Source organism: Fusarium venenatum, assembly GCF_020744135.1.
Source record: "Fusarium venenatum strain MPI-CAGE-CH-0201 chromosome Unknown EDB82scaffold_2, whole genome shotgun sequence".
NCBI lineage: Eukaryota > Fungi > Ascomycota > Sordariomycetes > Hypocreales > Nectriaceae > Fusarium > Fusarium venenatum.
Genome location: NW_027072130.1, coordinates 4,418,239 through 4,438,546, shown reverse-complemented (window position 1 = coordinate 4,438,546; position 20,308 = coordinate 4,418,239). Strand labels below are relative to the sequence as shown.

The window sequence follows — 20,308 nt, the reverse complement described above, 5'->3', positions numbered from 1 at the left end:
GTTTAGAGAAACGAGAGTCATTGCGCGTAACGCGGTTGCATCAGGCTCTTTTCCCACCTTCCTCAAGTCACACTAGCTTGAGACTAAAGGAGGGGCAACTCATTATACACTACAGTCATGTCTGCCACGATATCTACGAGTCAAAGTAAGCAGACAATGTCTTCGTCAAGACACAGAAGTGCCAATATTTAAGTTAAGTCAAGTAGTTTAATACAGGGCCTAGTATATCATGGAGGCGCATTGAATCCTCCATATCCCAAAAACCCGAACAATCGGCGGAACTTCGTCTTATTAACCCCATTCAGTACTGCTTCCGGCCTACTGCTTACCGCATTGTCGTATGGACAACTCATTACCAATCAAACCGTAACGCTAACCCACGCTGTCTCCGCCGAAGATCGTACAGACGATAATTAATCACCACCAGTTCTGGAGGTCATACATGTATATATTGTGCCCTAGGAACTCCTCTCCAACACTCAACACTTGTTGCAACAACTTACTGCACTGTCAAGACCAAATCATCTTATCATGTCAAACCCCACACTTGTCATTGTTCCCGGCTCTTTCGCCCCAACGAAGATGTATGATGGCTTTGTGGAGAACCTCAAGAGTCACGACATCAAGACAGTCGTCATCAGCACCCCTTCCGTGGGTAGAAAAGAGGGTCGCTCACCTGCGACTATGAGCGACGATGCTCAAGAGATCAGCAACGTTGTTTCCAAGCTGCTTGATGAGGGGGAGCAGGTCGTGCTGATGACGCACTCATACGGCGGTATCCCTGGAACTGAGAGTCTGAAAACCATCTCGAGAAGGGCTCGCGAAGCAGAGGGCAAGAAAGGAGGAGTCGAAAAGATTGTCTATCTGACCTCGGTGGTTTTACAGCCCGGTACAAGCAATTTTGAGGCGTTCGGTGGGACCCTTCCTGATTCTCTAACTGTGGAGGTAACAAACTACCTGTGTCACGTTCATGAGAATGTACTAACAACTTCACCAGGATGACTACATGAGCCTCGACGTCGAAGCCAATTCTTCCTTAACCTTTTCAGATCTCCCTGCTGAGCAGGCGCTAGAACTAGCCAAGCAGATGGAGGATCACTCGACTCCAAGCTTCAAAGAAAAGTTGACATATCCTGGTTATAACGACGTGGAGGTACACTACGTTGTCTGCGAACAAGATAAAGTTATCCCGCCTCAGTTCCAACGCCTTATGATTGAAGGTGTCAAGGCGTCGACTGGACGCGACGTCACAGTCTACACTCTGGAGAGTGGTCATGTGCCTGTCACCAGTCAACCTGAGAACACGTCAAAGATTATTGAGAAGGTCATCAAGGCTTAGTGGTTTCTTATGTTTATGGATTGGTGGTTAGCATGGAGCAGCCAAGACATAAATCATACGAGAGTTCGTTTAACTGAACACTGAAAGCCTTAATATCCTATGATATGCACGCATATTTGAAAACCCGTTACAATTACGGCCATTGTCCAAGGTTATATTAGGTATACAACTTTAGCTAATATTACTTAGTGATCTGTTCCGAAACCCTTACAAACTTACAGTGACGTAGATTCACGTTGGACCTTACCATAAAGCTAATAATACACTTAATAAGCGACAAGAAGCTGATTTACACTGCCGCTACTCAGTTGTTTGCATGGCTACAATACTAAATGTATCCCGAAGCGAGAGCAATATTTACATGCGAAAGAAGGAAGTTTAAGAAGATGATATTGATCATCACAACAAAGCACGTAAAGACTAGTTTCTAAACTTGCAAGCTATACGCCGGTGAAAACTCTAAGTCATCAAACAGGAGTGGGCATAGGCTTCCTGATCTTGACACACTGTCCATCAACACACTCACGATGCCAGTTCTTAGGACAAACATAAAGCTTCCGATACGCAAACACCACTCCAAATCAGTCAGCATGGCTCGCCGCTTCTTGGTAATTATATAGCAGGAGAATGATTAGATGGGATGACGAGTAGTACTTACACTTTTTTCCACCATTGCGAGGGAAAGATGGTAGGCACTTCATCTATTGTGTCGAATGGTCAGCGGCAGTTTGTAAAAGATTAATAAAGCGAAAGCACACGATGTGGCTTCCATTACACTCGCACATGTTTGCGTCCCCCGGCTCGCATTTCTGCCATGTGTTGGCGCATGCAGAAATGGCTTGAGACGAAAGAGCCGCGACGGTAACAAGTGCAGAAAGTTTCATGGTTGACGACATGTCCGTGGCCTCTAAGAAAGTCGTGATATTGATGGAAAGAGACGTTCATTTGTGTCTTGGGCTCGTGTTGAATCTGTCAAGTATTTGAACTGTATCTTCAACAGGACAAGGCGAGGTTTTATATCCCGGATCTTACTCCAGGGGCAGGAGGTACCGTTTGACCTGTCAAAGGGTGCCGTCAATGCAAAACACCATGTCTTACGACTAAAGCCGTATTGGTTGAAGGTAGCGTCCACAGATGTAAACTTGAAACCCGAAACAAAATGTCTTGAGTCAAATCTCATGACTGTATCACTGAGTCGACACTGGGTGCTAGACATATCCTTGAAGGGGCCTTTGGGTACTAAAAGAATATCTCATCTCGTTTTGCTCTAGGTGGAATAACATAAATCGTAATCAACTACCTTGAATGGTATATTTAACACCAAAGAAACGCTTGCAGTTTAAGGGTAAGGAGAGTGTAGATGAATTGCAGTGGACCTGGACTGATGTGTCTGAAGTTTCTTGTAAGACACCTACTGTCATCTTCAGCTGATACGAACCCTCGTTGTTTCAGTCACCAATGGTGCTGCAAACTATATCACTCAAGTTCATGCGGTGGTATATTTTGAAAGATGGTTACCTTCAGGACTGCATGCTGATACGATCTTCAGACTTGATATGGAACGAGGAAATGAGAGAATAATCGTATAAACTAACGTATTATACAGCATCTTTATACTTGAGTATGTACGAAAACATGTTCTGGAATGGTAAACAAATAATCTCATCTGAATGGATATAGTAATAAATGGCAACAAACGTAAATGCCTGAAACAAAATGCAAAGACAACCCCTGGCTTTTACAATGTGTACCTAAAGTCTGGACGCACATCACCGCTGATCCATCTCTGCTCCTCTGTCATAGCAGCATACTTGGCATCCAAAGACCCTCTAGCACGACGTCGGTTCTCCAGACGTAGTGCGAAGTGCATGAACACGGAACCGCCGAGAAGGAAGATGACCTGATAGGCGAGTACCATACCGTGGCCAGTGAAGTAGCGAGGCTTCTGGGTTTCACGGTAAATGTTGGATGAGACAACACCATTCATGTTACCCCAACCAACGACCATTCCCAAAACAATAGCACGCTTGAGTGAGCCTTCAATGTTGTTGTTGACCCAAGACACTGTATTAGAGACAGTTGGATAGATACCTATCATGGTTAGCAGTAGTTCTTGAAAACGTATTTGAGAAACTTACCCATCGCACCGAGGAAGACGGCACCATACTGAACATGGGGATCGGCCGAAGCCAAAAGCATGGCGAAACCGACAATTCCCACGGCGACAGTAGCAATGTTACAGTAACCTCTCCACTTAGTACGATCTCCCACAAAGCCAACGACAACAGTGGCTGCAGCAGCACAGGCGTATGGCGGAACGGAAAGCAGTTGTGCCTTGGTGCCCACGTGGCCCATGCCACGCAGAATGGTGGGCAAGAAGAGAGAGAAAGCATACAAGGGCATCAGACAACCCATGTAGATGATCATGTACCCGTAAGTCTTCCAATCCTTGAGCGCAGCCCAAATGTGGCGCTTGTCAAAGTCCTCGGCGGTTCTCCCCTGACGATCCATGATGAGGCGGCGCTGAACACGAACGCGCTCCTCCGGAGTAAGGAAGCGAGCAGTATCGGGCCAATCAAAGACCATCCACCAACAAAAGGCGCCCACAGCAACGGTTGCGAGACCTTCAAGAATGAAAATCCAGGCCCAGCCAGGTCGACCGCCAATACCGTGCATCTTGGCAATGGCAGCGGCGAGGAGACCACCGAATGAACCTGCCAGAGCAGCTGCAGAGAAGAAGATAGCGGCTCGGGCGCCGATCTCGGAAGACTTGTACCAGCATCCAAGATAGTAGTTCACTCCGGGATACAGACCGGCCTCAGCAATACCGAGGAAGAAGCGTGCTGCAAGAAGGCCTTTGTAATTATGACAGACTCCCATTAATGTCATCACGGCTCCCCAGGCGATGATGATTCCGGTGAAGAAGATGCGCGGTGTCAACATCTTGAGAAGACCATTTGTGATGGGCTCAAAGAAGGCGTAACTGACAAAGAAGACGGTGAGGGCCACGTTGTAATCACCAGGTCCCATGCCCAAATCGTCTTCCATGCCTGCAAGACGCGCATTGCCAATGTTGGTTCGGTCCAAAAAGGAAAGCAGGTAAAGGAGAGACAGCCATGGGATAAGCCAGAGGTCAACTTTCCACATTAACTTCTTATCCTGCAAAGGTGTCAGTCCTGCACATATCAGTGTTGACGTAGTGGCTGTCTTACAATTTCGCGACGTTCCTCTTCGCTCTTCCCTTCATCAGGGTCAGGCAGTGTTGCTAGAAGCGCATTGCGCTCAGCATCGAGAGCAGCAGTAGGTGAAACCTTCTCAGAAGAAACATTCTCAATATCAACAGCTGTAGGCTTTTCTCGTTCATTCGGCGGCGTAACGCTGCTATCGGTCGTCATCGTAGAAGCTTATCTTGTACTGATGCTGTGCGTCTAAGAAGGGTTGCGTTGAAACCAGGTACACATGTGTTATGCAAGCTCAAAATACAATGACTCCGCGGAGAGATTACGACAGGGAGGTCAAATTTCGTGAGGGGAAGGGGAAATAAGAGAAAAAGTCTTTCCTTTTTGTTTCCCCGTTGATCACTTTCGGGGTGATTGATGGCCTTTTGGCGCCCTGTACGTCAACGCCCGCAAGCCCCCAAACAACCATCCACCAACAGGACAATGCGGGGGATAGAAACGGGATGACAATGAGAAAGGCTTCAAAGGGAGACGAGAAGATCTGCGATGCGCGGCCTAGGCGTTTCCGGGAAGGTGAAAACAACATCGTGGAGAGGGAGAGACAAGCTTTCTTGCCCAGCCCTTGGCTTTAATTGGACGACAGGGGTTTTATGAGTGCCGATCACTTGTTGTCTCGGAAAACAAGGAAAATGAAATGTGAAATGTCAATGCTCCGAGTCAACATCGAGCGCCGAGTGCAACCCATTGATAGGTCATGTATCAGCCTGAGTAGCTGCTGTGACCCCAAATCTGACATGAATGAAGCCGATCCGCATGCCTCAAAGGTTCCGGCATAGTGGGAATCCGCTGTGCGACTCACGGCTTGTCCAGTACTTTTGTTTAGTACTTTTGTTTATTGTTGTTGATCACGAAAACGGGCATTAAAGTATCTAGTCAAAGGGTTTTCCAATGCCAGGAAATTGGAATAGCTGTCCGAAATAATTCAGAGGAGAATGTCCAGTACGCTGAACCTTGTCATCCCCCTCTGGCTATCTTTGCGTTACAGCATTAACTAAAGCACTAGCAAACAAATGCGTCAGCACCTCTTCCCCGCAAACCAGACAAGCATCATCGATAGATTTGGCTGTCATCGGACTTTGAGATGTGCACTTTAGCTAGTGCTGATCTTGTCGGCTCGTAGTATCGGGAGTCACTACTTAAAAGAGAAGCGTAATTGACCATGTGATTACCTCTAGACTTTATCTTGGCTGACAAAATGTAACGCTCATCCTTTACTTGTCGCGGCTGGCGCAGGGGCATAAGCTTTGAACGGGGTAAGCTAGTAAGCTAAGCTTGGTGGCTAAGCTTAACTCACAGAGAGGAGGTTGGGGTAGATGGCTGCATGACAATCGGGGGTTCCTCGCCGGTAACTGCATGCTGAGCCTGGCCTGCCCGACTGATCTTTTGTATTCGCATAATCCATTGCAAATGCCACAATAAAGGGCTTTGAAGACGAAACCGAACCTCTACTCTGTCAACTTTGAACTTCAGTGTTGGACAACAATCCAACTTCTCAACATTAACAGTTTGGTGTAGTTCCCCTTGCACTTGAAAATGCAAGCGCCATCGACGTAGTAACTGCTGAGTTTGAGCTGACCAAGAGTAGTGCTTCATACACGTGGCAAAATGGCGATTGGGAGGGTTGCTAGACGTCTCAAATAACGTCCTCTCATCAATTACCGCACGATAGCAGAGCTACTGATGCATGCCACATCCTTTTGAGATTCCACAGGATGGTAGTGAATGATTGGACTTTCTCAATGGTGGAAATTCGGGCAAAAAGGATTAGAAGCGGACCGACACCCGCTGGACCGGTTTAGTAATGCTGCCCGTGGCAGGGATTCAATGCTACCACTCTACCACACCATCGGACTTTCTGCATAACCTGGCCGATGTTGTGTTGGTTCACGCAATACAACATTTCAGTTCCGACGCATCCGATCAGTGAATGAGATTCTAGATATCTGCGCGCCCAATGTTCCAGTCAGACCCTTGTTGTATTCGACTATGGAGGCTTTTGAGTTGTTTGTGATTGACCTCTCTCGCTCTGACGAAGTTTCTTCTTTACAAAGAAAGCCTTGTACCCTGGTTCTGATTTTTTGCCGTTATTAAATATCCAGAGTAGCATATTGTAAGATTATCGACTTAGCATTGAACAGATGTCGTTGAACATCATCATTCTAGAAGTCTCGGCGCCAAGATGGCCAAGAGCCATGGCACGACAAGTTTCGGCAGTTGAGTAACCAGTATTAATTTACCGGACACCTTGAGAGACCCGATGATGCACGGAGCAGCGTATATCAGATCTGCAAAGCTGTATCTATGTGTGTACGACGACTCAGATATGTGATCCACACGAGAACATCTGCTCTGTATCGAACGATTCGATTTGCCATGAATGTAGCATATCTTCAAGTTAAATTCTCTTTGTGGTTTCGCATTCTCTATCAAATGAAAATTGCCATTTCGCCACAACCACTGTAAAACCTTCTGCTCGCTGTGCCCTATCAACTCCTCGCATATATAAGACTCCAAGCCGACACCAGCCCAATCATCTCCATAGAATATTAAAGTAAAACTATCATTACCATTTTCATGAGTTCGTAATGCATATAAAAGATTGTCATGAAGAAAAGACGGAGAGCAGAGCAGTGCTCCATCACTCCCGCTATAGTCCAAGACTCTCTATGTCTTGAGGATGTTTGCTGCAGCAACAATACCGCGAGCAGTCTTTCCAACCCACTCCTGCGCAAGAGTAAAGTTGCCGTTGTCGGCATACATAACTCCCTCAGTGATACCGGGGAAGGTGACGGCGGCATAACCAGTGTCAAGACCTGGAGCATTGACGACGTGCTTGTAAAAGTCACGGTTTGGAAGACCATCTTGTGAGATGAATCCACGCTGGAAGTCACGGTACTTGTGGTTGACGACCTTCTTGAGGTCCTCGTCGTCAGTCTCTCTGGCCCGCTCTTCCAAAGCCTTGGCTTCATCAGCAGCCTTCTTGAAGGTCTCAATGGCCTCGTCGAGCTCTTCGAGGTCAAGATCCGCATCTTTCCCTTCGGTGAACTCTACAAGGTCTTCGTAATAGGCGCGAAGCTCCTTAGCGTAGTTCTGGGTGTCAAAGGGCAGGATCTCATCGGTAGCCAGGTGATATGCAAGAAGAGACAGGTACTGTCCTTGCGAAACGTGAAGATGGAAACCGGGATCACCAAGAGTTGACATCCAGTTGTACGAGTCGTAGTTGGAGTGGTAGTGCCAGATGGGGTCTGTGGGACCTCCACCACTTCCAGTATCGAGAGAGCTGATACCACGATGGAAAAAAGCTGTATAGTCAGATCCACTGCCCAAGACCTCGATGTCGCCCTCGCTGGCATCGTGCCAAGCGTCGTAGAGGGACTTGTTGAAGCCGCCAAAGTTGGGGTGGATGATCTTCTTCATAGTTTCAGTGGCGAACGTGTTGAGCTCGGGCGAGGCACCTAGGTTTGGGCGGGGACCACTGACAGCCACATCGATGTTGAGATAAGTGACTGCTGTGTCGGTGAGCCAGTTGACGTGCTCTTCAACCCACTCGGTAGATCCAATGATGCCCCATTCTTCAGCATCCCAAGAAGCGAGGACAATGTTGCGCTTGGGCTTCCAGCCAGAGTCTGTAAGCTTCTTGAAGGCGCGAGCAAGCTCGATGAGGATAGCAGAGCCAGAGTTGGGATCTCCGTTGCCACCCTGGAGTAATTAGTAATGGTCCCTCATTCTATAGTTAGGAGTTGACTTACAACCATCCAAGTATCACGATGGTTACCGATGATGATTGTCTCATCCGCATTGGTTCCATTGATAACACCGATGACATTGTGTACAGGCTCGATTGAGTCACGGGTCTCAGTGCTCAGCGAAAGCTTGACTCCAGGAGCAGGTCCAGAACTATATTCAGAATCAAGACCGCCTACCCATGAAGTGCGGTTGACTTGTTCTGCTGAAACACCGTGGCCGTTGAGAGCCTTTAGCAGAGGCTCAGCGGCCGAGTATGAGATAGGGATAGCTGGGATCTTGGCAATGACTTCAGAAATATCCGCACGAGGTGAGTCTTTCTTGGAAGGGTAACCTGGAGTTGTGGGATCGCCAGTGCGAGTAGAAAGGAAGAGGGTTGATCCCTTTTGAACTGCACTAGGGTTTCTGGCAGGGCCGTCTAAGAATAGAGTCAGCAAAGTTATGGTAAAGGTTGAGAGAACTGCCCTACCTGGATAAGCCTCAACGCCCTTAGCAATCGTCATGTTTCCATCGTCACCAGGGTCGAGGAAGATGACAGCGCCAATAGCGCCATGATCCTGGGCATTCTTGACCTTGAGACCACGGAAGAGACCGCCGTATTTGATCAGTGCGATTTTGCCCTCGATCTCAACACCAAGCTCAACTAGTCTGTCAAAGTCATCGATTGATCCTCGTCTAATCCATAGAGTCAGCAAAAGCCAAAGCTGTGCACTTTTTATTCAACGTACCCAACATAAACATATTCGGCAGAAGCATTGCCGCCTGGGGCATAGGCCAAAAAGGTTTGTTGAGATATCTCAGTGCGGTTGGTCACGTCGTCTTCGGGGAGGACATCTTCCTTGATGTTGACCTCACTCGTGGTGCCATTGGCGCTGGTGACGTGCAAGGACGAGCTCACGGGATATCGAAGGAAGACGTGGTACTCAGCAAGATGCGACTCGAAGCCATTCTCACTCCATTGATCCGCAGTCCATTGAGCAGCCTCTTTGCCTTCGCCAGCGAGCTTGTTCTGGTGACCGTAGTAGTCAGACCACTCGTCAATGGAGGAGTTATCGAAGGCATTAACTAGAACAGTTTCTTGGTCTGTCAAGACTGGGGGCCAAGCGGTCTCGCTGCGCCTGGTAAGTGGCTGGCGGTGGGTATGGCGTTTGCTAAGGATCAGATCACGCTGGCAAGCGGATACACCGGCAGCAAAAGCCGCAATGGCAGAAAGCTGTCGAAAATGCATATTGGAATGAGAACCAATGTCAATTGCAATTTCAGATAACAATCGAAGCTTCTACCTGAGGGGCAGGCAGGCAGCACTGGGTATAAATGCATCTCGTCCTACACAAGGACCAGGGGCCCCAACATGCGGTGTCATGTCAACATGCTGGATGGTACCATCGCGTACAAACGTCAATTAGGCTCTTGGTATTTCCTAATAAACAGGCTCGCATCGCATACCAAGCAAGACATGATTTGTGCAAATCGTTATCACGATCTACTTTTCTGGGTGAACTTCCTTTCCTAGCCAGTCAGCTTACGATGGTGAGCTTGGGACAGCTTGTTTTGCATGTCGTCATATCTCGCCGAGACTGCCTATTGTAACCATGTTGGGAAGCTCCCCAAAGCTGGCCAATGTTTAAGCTGTCTTGGCCACTTGGCTATACTGCGGGGTTGAAAAAAGAGCAATCAATACTATATTCACCTGCCTGATAGGGTTTGGTTGACAGAGGTACTTGCGTAACTGTTTGCTCTGGTGATGAGGAGGATAAGCTTGCTGGTTAGCTGGCTTAACTTGTCATGGGTTGTCTTCAAGCTTAAACATGCTTCCGCTTGTTTCCCGTTTTACAAGGATCGTCGAATCCAGGGTACTAACAGTAGAGATCGCTTCGTTGCGTCTTTTTTTCTGGAACCCCATCCTGCCCGCTTTACAGTAACATCGAGGTAACTTCGAGATAATCTACAATAAAACAATGCCATAGAATTCCATTGAGTAGTTAGTAGTGTTGTTCGTTGAAGCTCTATAAGTGATGTGTGAAATAAGGTGCAAGCTAATGGACTAGCTTACTGTTAGATCTATGTCCAGACAAAGACAACAAATCGCACAAGATAGCTAGACGAGTTCGCAATTGATGAAAATAAGATACCATATTCCGCGAGTCAGGATATCCATTCGTTTTGCAACCCTGGCTCCGATTTTATTAGGAATACAGCTGTGACAGTGTGGGTCTTGAATGCTGCTTACAAACGACGAGTGTTATCATTATCCTAGTAGTACTCAGTACAGGGATAATTATTTGAGTCGGGTTGATAAGTTGCACAGTTCTTAAGAGAAACAATTCTAAAACTGTGCAACAGTGTGTTCGGGCTGTTGGGTATAACAACAGACGGAGCCATTATATTCAACATAACCAAATCATGCAGGTTGGGATCAGCATGGAGAATAGAGGGAAAGATAACTAAGCATCAATTCTGTGTCATAGTAGACATTGCATCGCATCCGTCAGATTTCAAACAAAAATACCAATAAATATTGTCCTGTAAATGTTAATTCCGACTATGGTCTGATCCCGTACTCGGCTTTAACTGAAACAGACAGGAGTTTGCACTTGACCGATTTTTAGAAGTATTTGTTTCCAGAGTGGACAAGTCAAGGCTGTCAAAGGCCAAAATTCGACCTTAGAAAGGCTGTGAAACGGGTCAAAGGAGGATTGCTACTATTTTTAGATCACGAGGCAGAATCGAGGGATGGAAAGTCTTCCTATTGGCTTAAGACGATGTGTTGGTTGTGAATTTTCTCAAATGTGCTAGTTGTGAACCAACAGAACTTCCAAAACCACCTATTCGAATAATGGTTTTTATCTTTTGGAAGAGAGGCGCTTTACTCAATAAAACATCATTTTGGACGATTGCAACTTGTGCGGCATGTATAATCTTCACATAGGTGATGGCATCCAATTATGGCTCATGTTGCCCGAGAGTACCAAACTTGGGACCAGAAGGCGGCCTATTTGGAGGCCTGTTAATCAATGAACTGGCCCTGGTTACAACTGGTTTACTCTGCATAGGAACCCTCATGCAAGGCAAACTACAAAGTCAAAGCAGAGTTCGTCGCCATGCTGAGGCCTCAGCTGAAGAAAGTTGAGTTAGTTTCTGAATCTACTATTTATATCAGCTTCCCCTTCCTTTCTGGTGAACCTCTTTTTGTCTTAGTCTCGACATACAAACACACAATACCACCAATTTGTAGTTCTTGGTTCTCTACCTGATATTGGCTCTTTTCTTTTTGCAACAAAGTTTATTTTCTCCACAGTGCCATGAGGAAAAGTCAAATTAAACACATCCCATCGATCGTGGCTCTCCGATCAAAACTCGGTGTTGGGACACCCGGCAATAAAGAAAGCAGGGAATTTCGAAGAGTAGTCAAGGAGTTCCATCAAGACTACAAGACTTCTGATGGCACTCCAGGGACTGAATATGTAGACTGGCGGAATTCCTCTCATCGGGACGCTCTCGAGCAAATGACCGATGAGTTCTTGGAAACTCGCGGTTGGGGACAACTATTTTGGCCAGATACTGCCGGCCGAGGAGCTGTCAAAAAACTAAAATGGTCAAAAGATCGTACTGAGTAAGTCGTATCTTCTTCTTCTTCTTAATCGTCTAAAGTCGAAGTATCCCCTTTGTTAACTCCTGGTCAGCATTAAGAAACTCGTGTGCCGATTATTTTTTCGCCACAACCAACAAATCCGATGGAAGGGACCCAGCTCTGGCCCGACGAAAAGAATGATGTCTCGAATAGCTAAACAAGGGTAACACTTTCAGTTGACATATAGTAGCTACTTACTAACCTTTATTTTGATTCAGATCGACTAGAACAACCAGGATAACCACGTCTCAGGTTCAAGATATTACCATGAGAGATGGGATAGAATCTCGACGCCAAGATGACCAGGATACCCGTGTGTCCGCCGATGTCCTTACCGCCTCAAGTCCGTATAACGTTCCCTCAAGCCCCATCCTTCCCAGCGAACAGGTATGTTACTCTCATAAGACTCTTGATTTTGGACACAGATCATGACTTTCAAGTATACATAACTAACATGGCCAGGTTTCGACAACGAGCAACCATGTCGGCGCAACCTCTGATGCGCATCAACAAAATTCCAACCATGCATTAGGCCTCGCAGAAGAAAGTCTAAGTTCAATTTCTGGACAATTAGCCCCTGTCGCTCGGATGAGTGAGCATACTTTTGAACACGGTTTCCCTTTTGGTACATCGGACCATGGAGAGGAGGATGACCCACCTCGCTCAGACTCTCCAGCCTTCAGCGATCGGGGAGAAAGAGAATCCCGCCGAAGCCCATCCCTCGGAATCCCTCGACCTCGCAAGACCTTCTCGTCATGCAAAACTCAACCATTTCGGCAGAACTCAAGACCAAGGTCGATTTCTACAGAGACGGTCCGGATGTCGACTGAAGATAGGATCATCTCAGGAGATGGTGAGGAACCCATCATGGCCATGCCACCGCCACCTCCACCACGACCATCACTTCAAGCTAGAAATACCCAGCAACGAGTGAATATAAAGTACGAGGTAGAAAGATCCCCTGGTAACTTACGCAGATGGGATCATCGCGGGTCTTTCACTCATATGTCAATGGAAGATTTCCAAGATATCCACGAGTTTCACGATATTGACTCGGTTCAGTTCATACTGAAACGCCGTGGCATGAGCTGGGATGATGTAGTGTCCAGAGGAAACGAAGATGGCTTCAAGGACATGAAAACTAGACTCAAGGAACGAATCAAAGAAGACCTTGCAGACATTAGTTTTAGTCAGGATGTTGTTCTTTATAGCATCGTCATCATCCCTATTCGGAGGACTTCTGAAACTCACGACGACTTCATTCGGTCGCAGACTATTGCATTATGATAAATATATCTTGATTTGAAGCTGGTACGGGCATTGTCTTCACACTGTTAGAACACTGCATTCCTTGTTGAATCGCATAGTCATGTTCCGTCTTTTACAAGCCTGCTCTTTCCCAATAGCTTTTTCGCCTAGCCTTAATATTTCAAATCATTCCCAAACTATGGCAGTTCAAGCTGATGTCCCGAAGAGTTCAAATCTCGCCGTCCTTCACCAATTGCCGAATGGTATCGATGGAACCATAAACGGCTGTCTTGGCCATCTTTTTAATATCTGTCAGCTCTTCGTTTGCAGATACTCTTTCACAAATGGAACGTACATTGGAATATTTCTGCCTTTGTTCCTTAACAGTCTCTTTCTCAGCTTTAAGCTCAGGGTGTTGCCATTCAAAATCGTATGTCATGAGCAAGTTGCCATCCTCATCAACACTAACAATATTGAAGATTTTGCTCCCGTCTGGCTGATGGAAATCAACACGAGTTGGAGCAAATTCATAGACTATTTCCTTCACAACCGCATCGGCGTCGCCGCGTGCATCCTTGTCGAAGGTAATTTGGCATATGACCTTTGTTCCCGTTTCGGTCTCTTCTTCGTTGATAACTTCGCAGTTAAAGATAGGTGCGACGAATTCGTGTGCTTTGCGGACTTTGCGCTAGAGGCCTTTCCATACCTAGGCTTATATAAGGACAGGTGAGACGCCAGCTGCATTAATTGAGGCGCTGAATGCTATGTTGATGACAACCATTTTGAGATGTTCCCTCTTCTGGACAAAAGTTTAACAAATTTTATGCGGATCGAGACATTATTCTTGATGCATTGCTAGGAATATAGCGCGAATAACTTATGGAATGTCCGAGACTGCGTCATTACAAATCACAACTCCACTCATTTGTCTTCCCATCATAAACTAAGGATTCTTGCCTGCGGTAATAAATAGACTATTCGCTAAGATCATATAAGTGTCTTGGATAGATAACAACCCCAGTGGTATCTACTGCTTATCAAACTCGTCAATCTTCTCCTCCTTCACAGATTGTCCCTGAATCTCTTCCGTGTCGTGTTTTCCTCCCATTCCAAACATGCCCTTCGTGACGCGAACAAGACTCTTTCTACCCTCCCAGAGAGGGAACAGACCGACAGCAATCGAACTGCAGAACAGCCAGATGATACCCACAGTAACCCATCCAGTGAAGAACGGCTTGGAGAATACATAGGACGTCCCATACATGGGCATTGGCCAAAGAATCAGGAATGCCACTGACATGCAGACCGTCATTGTCTTGGCAATCTTGGACGCCCTGTTCAACTTGGCCATGTCTTCCTCGGGTGCCACAGCAAAGCTGGTGACTACAGCTGTCTCCGAATCTCCATTGGAATCGCTAACGTCATCTGCTTGCTTGATAGCCGCCATAGAGGCCCAGTCGTAACTATCGGAGCCAAAACCGAAAGTCAGGACAGGTACGAAGATCAAAGGACTCAGAAGCGCGACGACATTTCCTGCGAGCATGGGGTTGTTGGAGCCCAGGTTATCAATACTGAGAACACCGTCAAACTCCTTGGAGCATGTAACAGTCCAAGCGATTAGAGCACAGATAAGACCAAGGATGGGGGAGACAGCGGCGGCGATCCAGTTCTGGCGCTTCCACAGAAGAGTTAGAGTAGCTGGGATAACGGCAGCCGAGATCATGACGCCCATCCACAAGTACAACCAGCCCATCGAAATGCCTGCATAATGAAGACCAACACTGAAACTGGCCATAATGATACCGTACATAACGACAGTCGTATGCGAGATGGCGATGAGTCGCTTGCCAGAGGCCTGGGGGTTTATATAGGTTCTGGCGAAACGTTAGTTAAAGCCATGATACTCGAAGTAGTAAAACTCACTGGTAAACATCGTAGGTGAAGACGGAAGAGACAGCAATGAGCTGAGCTGATGTAGCGGAGGTGACGGCCATGAAGATCATGATCAATGTGCAAATAGCACCAGATTTGCCCAACAGACCAACAGCAGCGTAGGGCAGAACAAGACCGGCCGATACATCTGCGGGATCCATACGGTTAGGGTAGGTAGGGAATGATGGGCTTGTCTCAAGAGCCAGGGCGCTGAGACCCATGGTAGTCGCACAGAGCCAGGGAATGGCAAACCAGGACAGACCGCCGATGATATATCCAGGGAGTGCAGCAACTGGGTGGGCGGCGATGGCTTTGTTATAGTATCCGTTGTCTAAAAAAACTGTACCGAAGTTTCCAACGATGTTGATAACAAAGAAGATGATGCCCTCACGGGATCTCATGGTGAGGTAAGACCCTTCAGCGTTTCCTTCGACAGGATGAGCTGCTGCGGCCTTGGTAAGAGCATCGTAGACTTCACTGGGAGATCCCAACTCAGTGCCAGTTGCATAAGCAGTAAGTGAGAAAATGAGGATTATCACAAGGATTATGACAGTGTGTATGTAGTCAGTCAGGAAAGTGGCCTTGATTCTATTTGTGTGTGTTAGGAATGTCCTTATCCGGAATATTTGAAGCCGAACTTACCCTCCGAACATGGTGTACAAAACAACACCAAGAGGCAGCAAGAAACAAGCAGCAGCAGTGTGCATGCCAGTAAGAGATGTGACCACAGCAGAACCACCAGTCAGAAGCATAGCAGTGACGAGAATGTTGGTGAAGAGGCCGAAGCAGATGTACACGCAGTGGGTGATACGTCCATAGCGAGCTCGGATAACCTCAAGGAAAGTATGCGCGTTTGGCGCTCTTCTCTTCAACTCTATGGCAATTGTCGCAAAAAGAATGATTTGGACTGTTGCACCAGAAGCATACTAAGTTTCATGTTAATCGACAGCCCACAATGACTTTGAGTACAACCTACCCAGAATGGGCCCGAGACACCATAGCGGTAAGCAACGCCAGAGGATTGAAGCAGAGTAGCAGCCCATGTCCAGCTTGAAACAACAGCTGAAGCGACAAGACCAGACTTGACAGTTCGTCCGGCCGTGTTGAACATTTCCGACGTCTGCTTCTCAGAGTTGTACTTCTTCAAAACATATGTGGTGAAGATCATGCCGAGGGCGAATAGGAACCCCAAGCCCACGACGATACCATAGCCATAAGCTTGACTCAGAGGAGGCTCTACAGTGCCAGAGGAAGGACCGCCACCACCGGCCATTGTGATGTATTTGCAAAGTGGTATGAGGCGGGTTGAATTTTATGAGTCTATCACGACGACCTTGGGCGATCATCCTCTCTTTCTATCCAGATCATCTCATTCATATATATACAACTAGGTACTGTATCACGATTCATCTCTGCATCATTTCTGCAACCTTGTGATAGTCAATTCTTCCTGTGCCGGCGGGCGTAGATAAGCATCTCTCGGATTCTGTCCTGTGATAAGGATTCCCCATGGGGGGGTTTCACCATGATAAGAAAGTCCCGATCCTGAACATGATTGGCCAAGGGCTGCAGCTAACCCCATGCGCCCTTATCAGTTGGGACTCTGAAGCGAGGGAAAACGAATTGCTTTTGACTGGCCGGCGGCCAAGAGTGCACAGAACGAACTGTATCGAGATAAGAGTCGAATTCACTTTTTATGTTTCATTATTCATTAACTGACACATCACCAATACTGTTTGCTACCGCGGAGGTGCGCACCCTCAGTTCTAACTAAGTTCTACATGAGATCGATCTTGACCACACCAGATTCAGCCTCCTTCCGATGTGTATCTCTTTACTTATAACGGAAGACACACGATAAGGCATTTGGAAAGTGCTCGCATGTGATGGGATATTTGGAAGTACTTGATTTGGTCCTCTGCGAGTTAATTGAATGTTACCCCACGAAGCACTTGTTGCAGGGGTTGTGTTATCGATTGCACGACGTTGTAACGTCATTAACGGTGATAATCGACATTAATTGAGGTTGAGTCAGATATGGACTAATGGTTATTAATTGATTGATGGCAATTGTGTTCTTTTTTCATTGCAAATTGTCAATTAAAAAAGATATAAGTCTCTAGACAGAACGAACATATAGCACGTACCTGGAGATCTTTTCTGAGAAACCTCCCCGCTATCTGCTGAACGAATCACAGCCTTGTGTCACTGCTTTGTGGAAGTTGAACCAGGTATTAGAGCACTGGTTTTTAAAGAAGAAATATATTGACTTTCCACGGTATGATATAGTTAATCTGCTGAATCTACAATTGAGATAACAATTGCCCTGATTTTACCCTACAGCGCATGGTTCCAAGACAGTGCGGGAAATCGGCTTAGTCAGTTGACTTTAGATAACGATCAGCATATAACCAATATTTGGTGCATTTTGCAGCATTTTCTTATCTTATCACAGCCGTATCTTATCAGGACAGTGTGTCTCAATGATGACCACTGAAAGGAAATTTGGAAAAATATAAAACAACGCCAAACTCATAAACATGGCTCTAGTTCACATTCGATTCAACAGAAGAACATTGTAGAACATTTATTTCTAATTATCAAAAATGTCCATAATTGAGACTCTCATCCACTGCTTCGGATTCACTGCTACGTTCTAGAGTGAACTTTCCCTAAAAATTGCCTTTCCAACCCGGACAAGGCTTACTTTCAGTCATAAGGCATCAGATGCTCATAGGGTTACCTGACGGCCGATTAAATGTAGACGGGCCGTTGTTTGTTGGCCTTCAGCTTGGCTTGTGCAGGATTTCCAAGACTGGCCTGCAAACCGCATGCCCACTCCCATTAATCTCGGAGCCGGTACAGGCGAACTACAAAGAAATATTAATGCGCAGCAACTCCAGCGGCGAGAATCATGGAAAGTGGCGAGCTGAAGGGTTGAGGTGGGCGGCTGAAGAATAAACGAAGCAACTATCGAACACACTATTGAAGCAGGTCTCTCTTCATAGGTAAAGCACCGGTCGAGACCCAACGGCAGCTCCACCGTACGACCGACGATGAGACATCCATGCATAGCCGATCTGACAAAGGTTTTCATGAATCTTGCAATGATGCATGATATATATGTGCGCAATAGAGCAACCAAAGTTTTAATTCATCTCATACACTTCGGGAAGTGATCTGAGTTAAGAGGTATGAAAGTCGGCAATATTCTGATCACTGTAGCCTCTGGCCTAGGAGCCTTGGCAAAAGTGCCGAATCACTTCAACGAACGCGCAACATGCAATCGAGACAACCTGTTACGATGCTTCGTAGACCAGCGCTATTCGAGTCAAGCCAGTGACTTTTGTGCAGACCTTACGCCCTTCACAGCAACAGTCGCAACTTCGATCATAACCATGTGAGTCAAATCCATCACGATACACAAGATTGGACTGACAGAGTAAGAACTACGACTCTGGAAAATACTGTAACTGCAATCGCAGCTCAAGTCACAGAATTGCACACCACCACTGTCTTTACCGAAACAATTCCTTCAGCCACGACCGTTGTTACGACTAATACTGCCGGAGTTGCCAAACGTCAAGCAACTGCGGACCCACCAAAATGCATGACGAACGGCGTTACCTATCTAGCTAGCCGTATTACTTCAGCGTGCTCCTGTATCGACGTGCCGGTCTCGACTATCAGCGTCACACACGTTGTTAGTACAAATACAGTTACCGAGGTAAGTCGCTCAAACTGCACACCCAAATAGGCGTATGTTCACACTTGACTGTAGATCAACACCATCTTCGAAACTCCTCTCACTACAGTTACATCATGGGAGACAGTTTCGACCGCTACTACTGTCGGTATCTCGACGGTCACTGTACTGCCACCTGGAATGAACCGTCTTGCCAATGGCGATTTCGAAACTGGTGATATGACTGGTTGGGAGCTATCTCCAGTTTCTTGGAAAACAGAGCTTTACAATACTGGTCTTCCTTGGAGTCCGTGGATTTGTATCGTGAAAGGCTCAGGGGAGAGTCTTGGGTCTTTGCGTCAAGCCAAGCCAGTTTACCTGGAAGCGGGAAGCTACGACATTGGATTAAACGCACCTCCTGCTCCCTTTCCATGGCCCACTAACCAGTGGCTACAGGTAGTTGTATTCAAACTAGTTAACCACGCTCAAGGAACGACGATTACTCCCGAGTTTGAAGGTCGAGGGGCTACCCCATTACTAGGAAGGATTGTTATACCACTTCGAGCCCGCTTTCGTGTCCCTGAGGCAGCGGAAGGATATTATGAGGTTGCCTTGGCGTTTCTCACGCAGCCTATTGCAGGGACACGTCCAACTGGCTCCGGACTCGACGAAATTTTTCTGAAAAGAGTGTGAACTGCAAGAACTGTTAAAACATACACCACGCAGGACGACCACATGGAAATGTATAACAGGTTAGCCGCAATCAGTTTACTGAAATCACAAGGCATCTAGAGTTACCTTTGAAAGGACTAAAGGTTGCAGTCTAGACCATCAATCACTATACGCTGAAATTTATGCGAGAAATTGGGCACAGACAGTATAGGTGACAGTTCAAGTCGTGCAACATCCAATCTATGACAGGGTTATCTAGTGACAATTCAATACTTGCTATGCGTTCTTATCACAACGGCCGCAATCCGGCAACATCCACCCATTTAGACTACGCATTAGAGTTGACAGCCGTCATCAGGATCAGCGACTGCCGCCATGAGACACACTCCGTCTACCTGGAATTCCCCTGCGTCAAGACCCTTAGACCGAACGGTTACGAACCTGAGGCGAATACCCGTTTTCAGTCAAGTTGGCAAGCTTGTTCGGCACAAGGTTTGCATAGCATTCCTTGTTGGTGGGCACGGTGGGCTTCATAGCCCGAAGCAGCAATGCCAAAAGTGATATTGGATTGTTGTAGATATGTGAATGACATGCCGGCAGCCCCCGTTGGCATTGATGACTTTGTTGGAATTTCGTTTTCTTCTGTGGGAATGACAAGACTTTGATCTAGCCATGCAAGATATTGTTACACAAAGCGCAAAAACGGGAAATGACATGGCTTTGGCATGCATTTCATCCGTGAACGGCTAAGAGCACCATTTATGTAAGGCTGACTGCCGCAGGATGCTTTAGCGGCATCCATGTTTCCAAATGGAATG

General features: G+C 46.7%; 6 protein-coding genes across 6 annotated transcripts; 3 read left to right on the top strand and 3 right to left on the bottom strand.

Moving 5' to 3' along the window:
• The first annotated feature begins 75 nt into the window (after nt 1-75).
• On the top strand, nt 76-1,543 carry EDB82DRAFT_498369 (Alpha/beta hydrolase fold-1). The gene is made up of 3 exons (XM_025734519.2): nt 76-338; nt 398-945; nt 998-1,543. The coding sequence occupies exons 2-3, from the start codon at nt 532-534 to the stop codon at nt 1,337-1,339; spliced, it is 756 nt and encodes a 251-aa protein (XP_025585317.1). The 5' UTR covers nt 76-338; nt 398-531; the 3' UTR covers nt 1,340-1,543.
• A 1,368-nt stretch (nt 1,544-2,911) lies between these two features.
• Nucleotides 2,912-5,087, bottom strand: EDB82DRAFT_498368 (major facilitator superfamily domain-containing protein). The gene is made up of 3 exons (XM_025734518.2): nt 4,552-5,087; nt 3,478-4,498; nt 2,912-3,430 (listed from the first exon to the last, which is right to left on the bottom strand). Exons 1-3 carry the CDS (start codon nt 4,732-4,734, stop codon nt 3,078-3,080), a joined length of 1,557 nt encoding a protein of 518 aa, XP_025585316.1. The 5' UTR covers nt 4,735-5,087; the 3' UTR covers nt 2,912-3,077.
• Nucleotides 5,088-6,840: 1,753 nt separating this feature from the next.
• On the bottom strand, nt 6,841-9,744 carry EDB82DRAFT_460753 (uncharacterized protein). The gene is made up of 4 exons (XM_025734517.2): nt 9,051-9,744; nt 8,792-8,997; nt 8,328-8,740; nt 6,841-8,277 (listed from the first exon to the last, which is right to left on the bottom strand). The coding sequence occupies exons 1-4, from the start codon at nt 9,548-9,550 to the stop codon at nt 7,243-7,245; spliced, it is 2,154 nt and encodes a 717-aa protein (XP_025585315.1). The 5' UTR covers nt 9,551-9,744; the 3' UTR covers nt 6,841-7,242.
• Nucleotides 9,745-11,523: 1,779 nt separating this feature from the next.
• EDB82DRAFT_166701 (uncharacterized protein) lies at nt 11,524-13,625 on the top strand. The gene is made up of 4 exons (XM_025734516.2): nt 11,524-11,935; nt 12,006-12,116; nt 12,172-12,340; nt 12,416-13,625. The coding sequence occupies exons 1-4, from the start codon at nt 11,625-11,627 to the stop codon at nt 13,238-13,240; spliced, it is 1,416 nt and encodes a 471-aa protein (XP_025585314.1). The 5' UTR covers nt 11,524-11,624; the 3' UTR covers nt 13,241-13,625.
• On the bottom strand, nt 13,431-16,406 carry EDB82DRAFT_460750 (Sodium:solute symporter family-domain-containing protein; the record flags this gene model as incomplete). Its single annotated transcript, XM_025734514.2, has 5 exons — nt 13,431-13,889; nt 14,268-15,075; nt 15,125-15,721; nt 15,776-16,059; nt 16,110-16,406. The coding sequence occupies 5 exons, from the start codon at nt 16,404-16,406 to the stop codon at nt 13,431-13,433; spliced, it is 2,445 nt and encodes an 814-aa protein (XP_025585312.2).
• Nucleotides 16,407-18,327: 1,921 nt separating this feature from the next.
• EDB82DRAFT_555186 (uncharacterized protein) lies at nt 18,328-19,717 on the top strand (the record flags this gene model as incomplete). Its single annotated transcript, XM_025734513.2, has 3 exons — nt 18,328-18,533; nt 18,575-18,860; nt 18,915-19,717. The coding sequence occupies 3 exons, from the start codon at nt 18,328-18,330 to the stop codon at nt 19,509-19,511; spliced, it is 1,089 nt and encodes a 362-aa protein (XP_025585311.1). The 3' UTR covers nt 19,512-19,717.
• Between the last annotated feature and the right edge of the window lie 591 nt (nt 19,718-20,308).

What these genes read in the sequence shown, in the direction of transcription:
- EDB82DRAFT_460753 (XM_025734517.2), bottom strand. Translation starts at nt 9,550, where the DNA reads ATGCATTTTCGACAGCTTTCTGCCATTGCGGCTTTTGCTGCCGGTGTA. An exon ending in GGGCGTTGAGGCTTATCCAG is followed by an intron (nt 8,741 to 8,791) that starts GTAGGGCAGTTC and finishes CTCTATTCTTAG; the next exon opens with ACGGCCCTGCCAGAAACCCT. An exon ending in ATCGTGATACTTGGATGGTT is followed by an intron (nt 8,278 to 8,327) that starts GTAAGTCAACTC and finishes TAATTACTCCAG; the next exon opens with GGTGGCAACGGAGATCCCAA.
- EDB82DRAFT_498368 (XM_025734518.2), bottom strand. Translation starts at nt 4,734, where the DNA reads ATGACGACCGATAGCAGCGTTACGCCGCCGAATGAACGAGAAAAGCCT. An exon ending in AAGAGGAACGTCGCGAAATT is followed by an intron (nt 4,499 to 4,551) that starts GTAAGACAGCCA and finishes ACACCTTTGCAG; the next exon opens with GATAAGAAGTTAATGTGGAA. An exon ending in CGTCTTCCTCGGTGCGATGG is followed by an intron (nt 3,431 to 3,477) that starts GTAAGTTTCTCA and finishes TAACCATGATAG; the next exon opens with GTATCTATCCAACTGTCTCT.
- EDB82DRAFT_166701 (XM_025734516.2), top strand. Translation starts at nt 11,625, where the DNA reads ATGAGGAAAAGTCAAATTAAACACATCCCATCGATCGTGGCTCTCCGA. An exon ending in TGGTCAAAAGATCGTACTGA is followed by an intron (nt 11,936 to 12,005) that starts GTAAGTCGTATC and finishes ACTCCTGGTCAG; the next exon opens with CATTAAGAAACTCGTGTGCC. An exon ending in TCTCGAATAGCTAAACAAGG is followed by an intron (nt 12,117 to 12,171) that starts GTAACACTTTCA and finishes ATTTTGATTCAG; the next exon opens with ATCGACTAGAACAACCAGGA.
- EDB82DRAFT_498369 (XM_025734519.2), top strand. Translation starts at nt 532, where the DNA reads ATGTCAAACCCCACACTTGTCATTGTTCCCGGCTCTTTCGCCCCAACG. An exon ending in CTGATTCTCTAACTGTGGAG is followed by an intron (nt 946 to 997) that starts GTAACAAACTAC and finishes CAACTTCACCAG; the next exon opens with GATGACTACATGAGCCTCGA.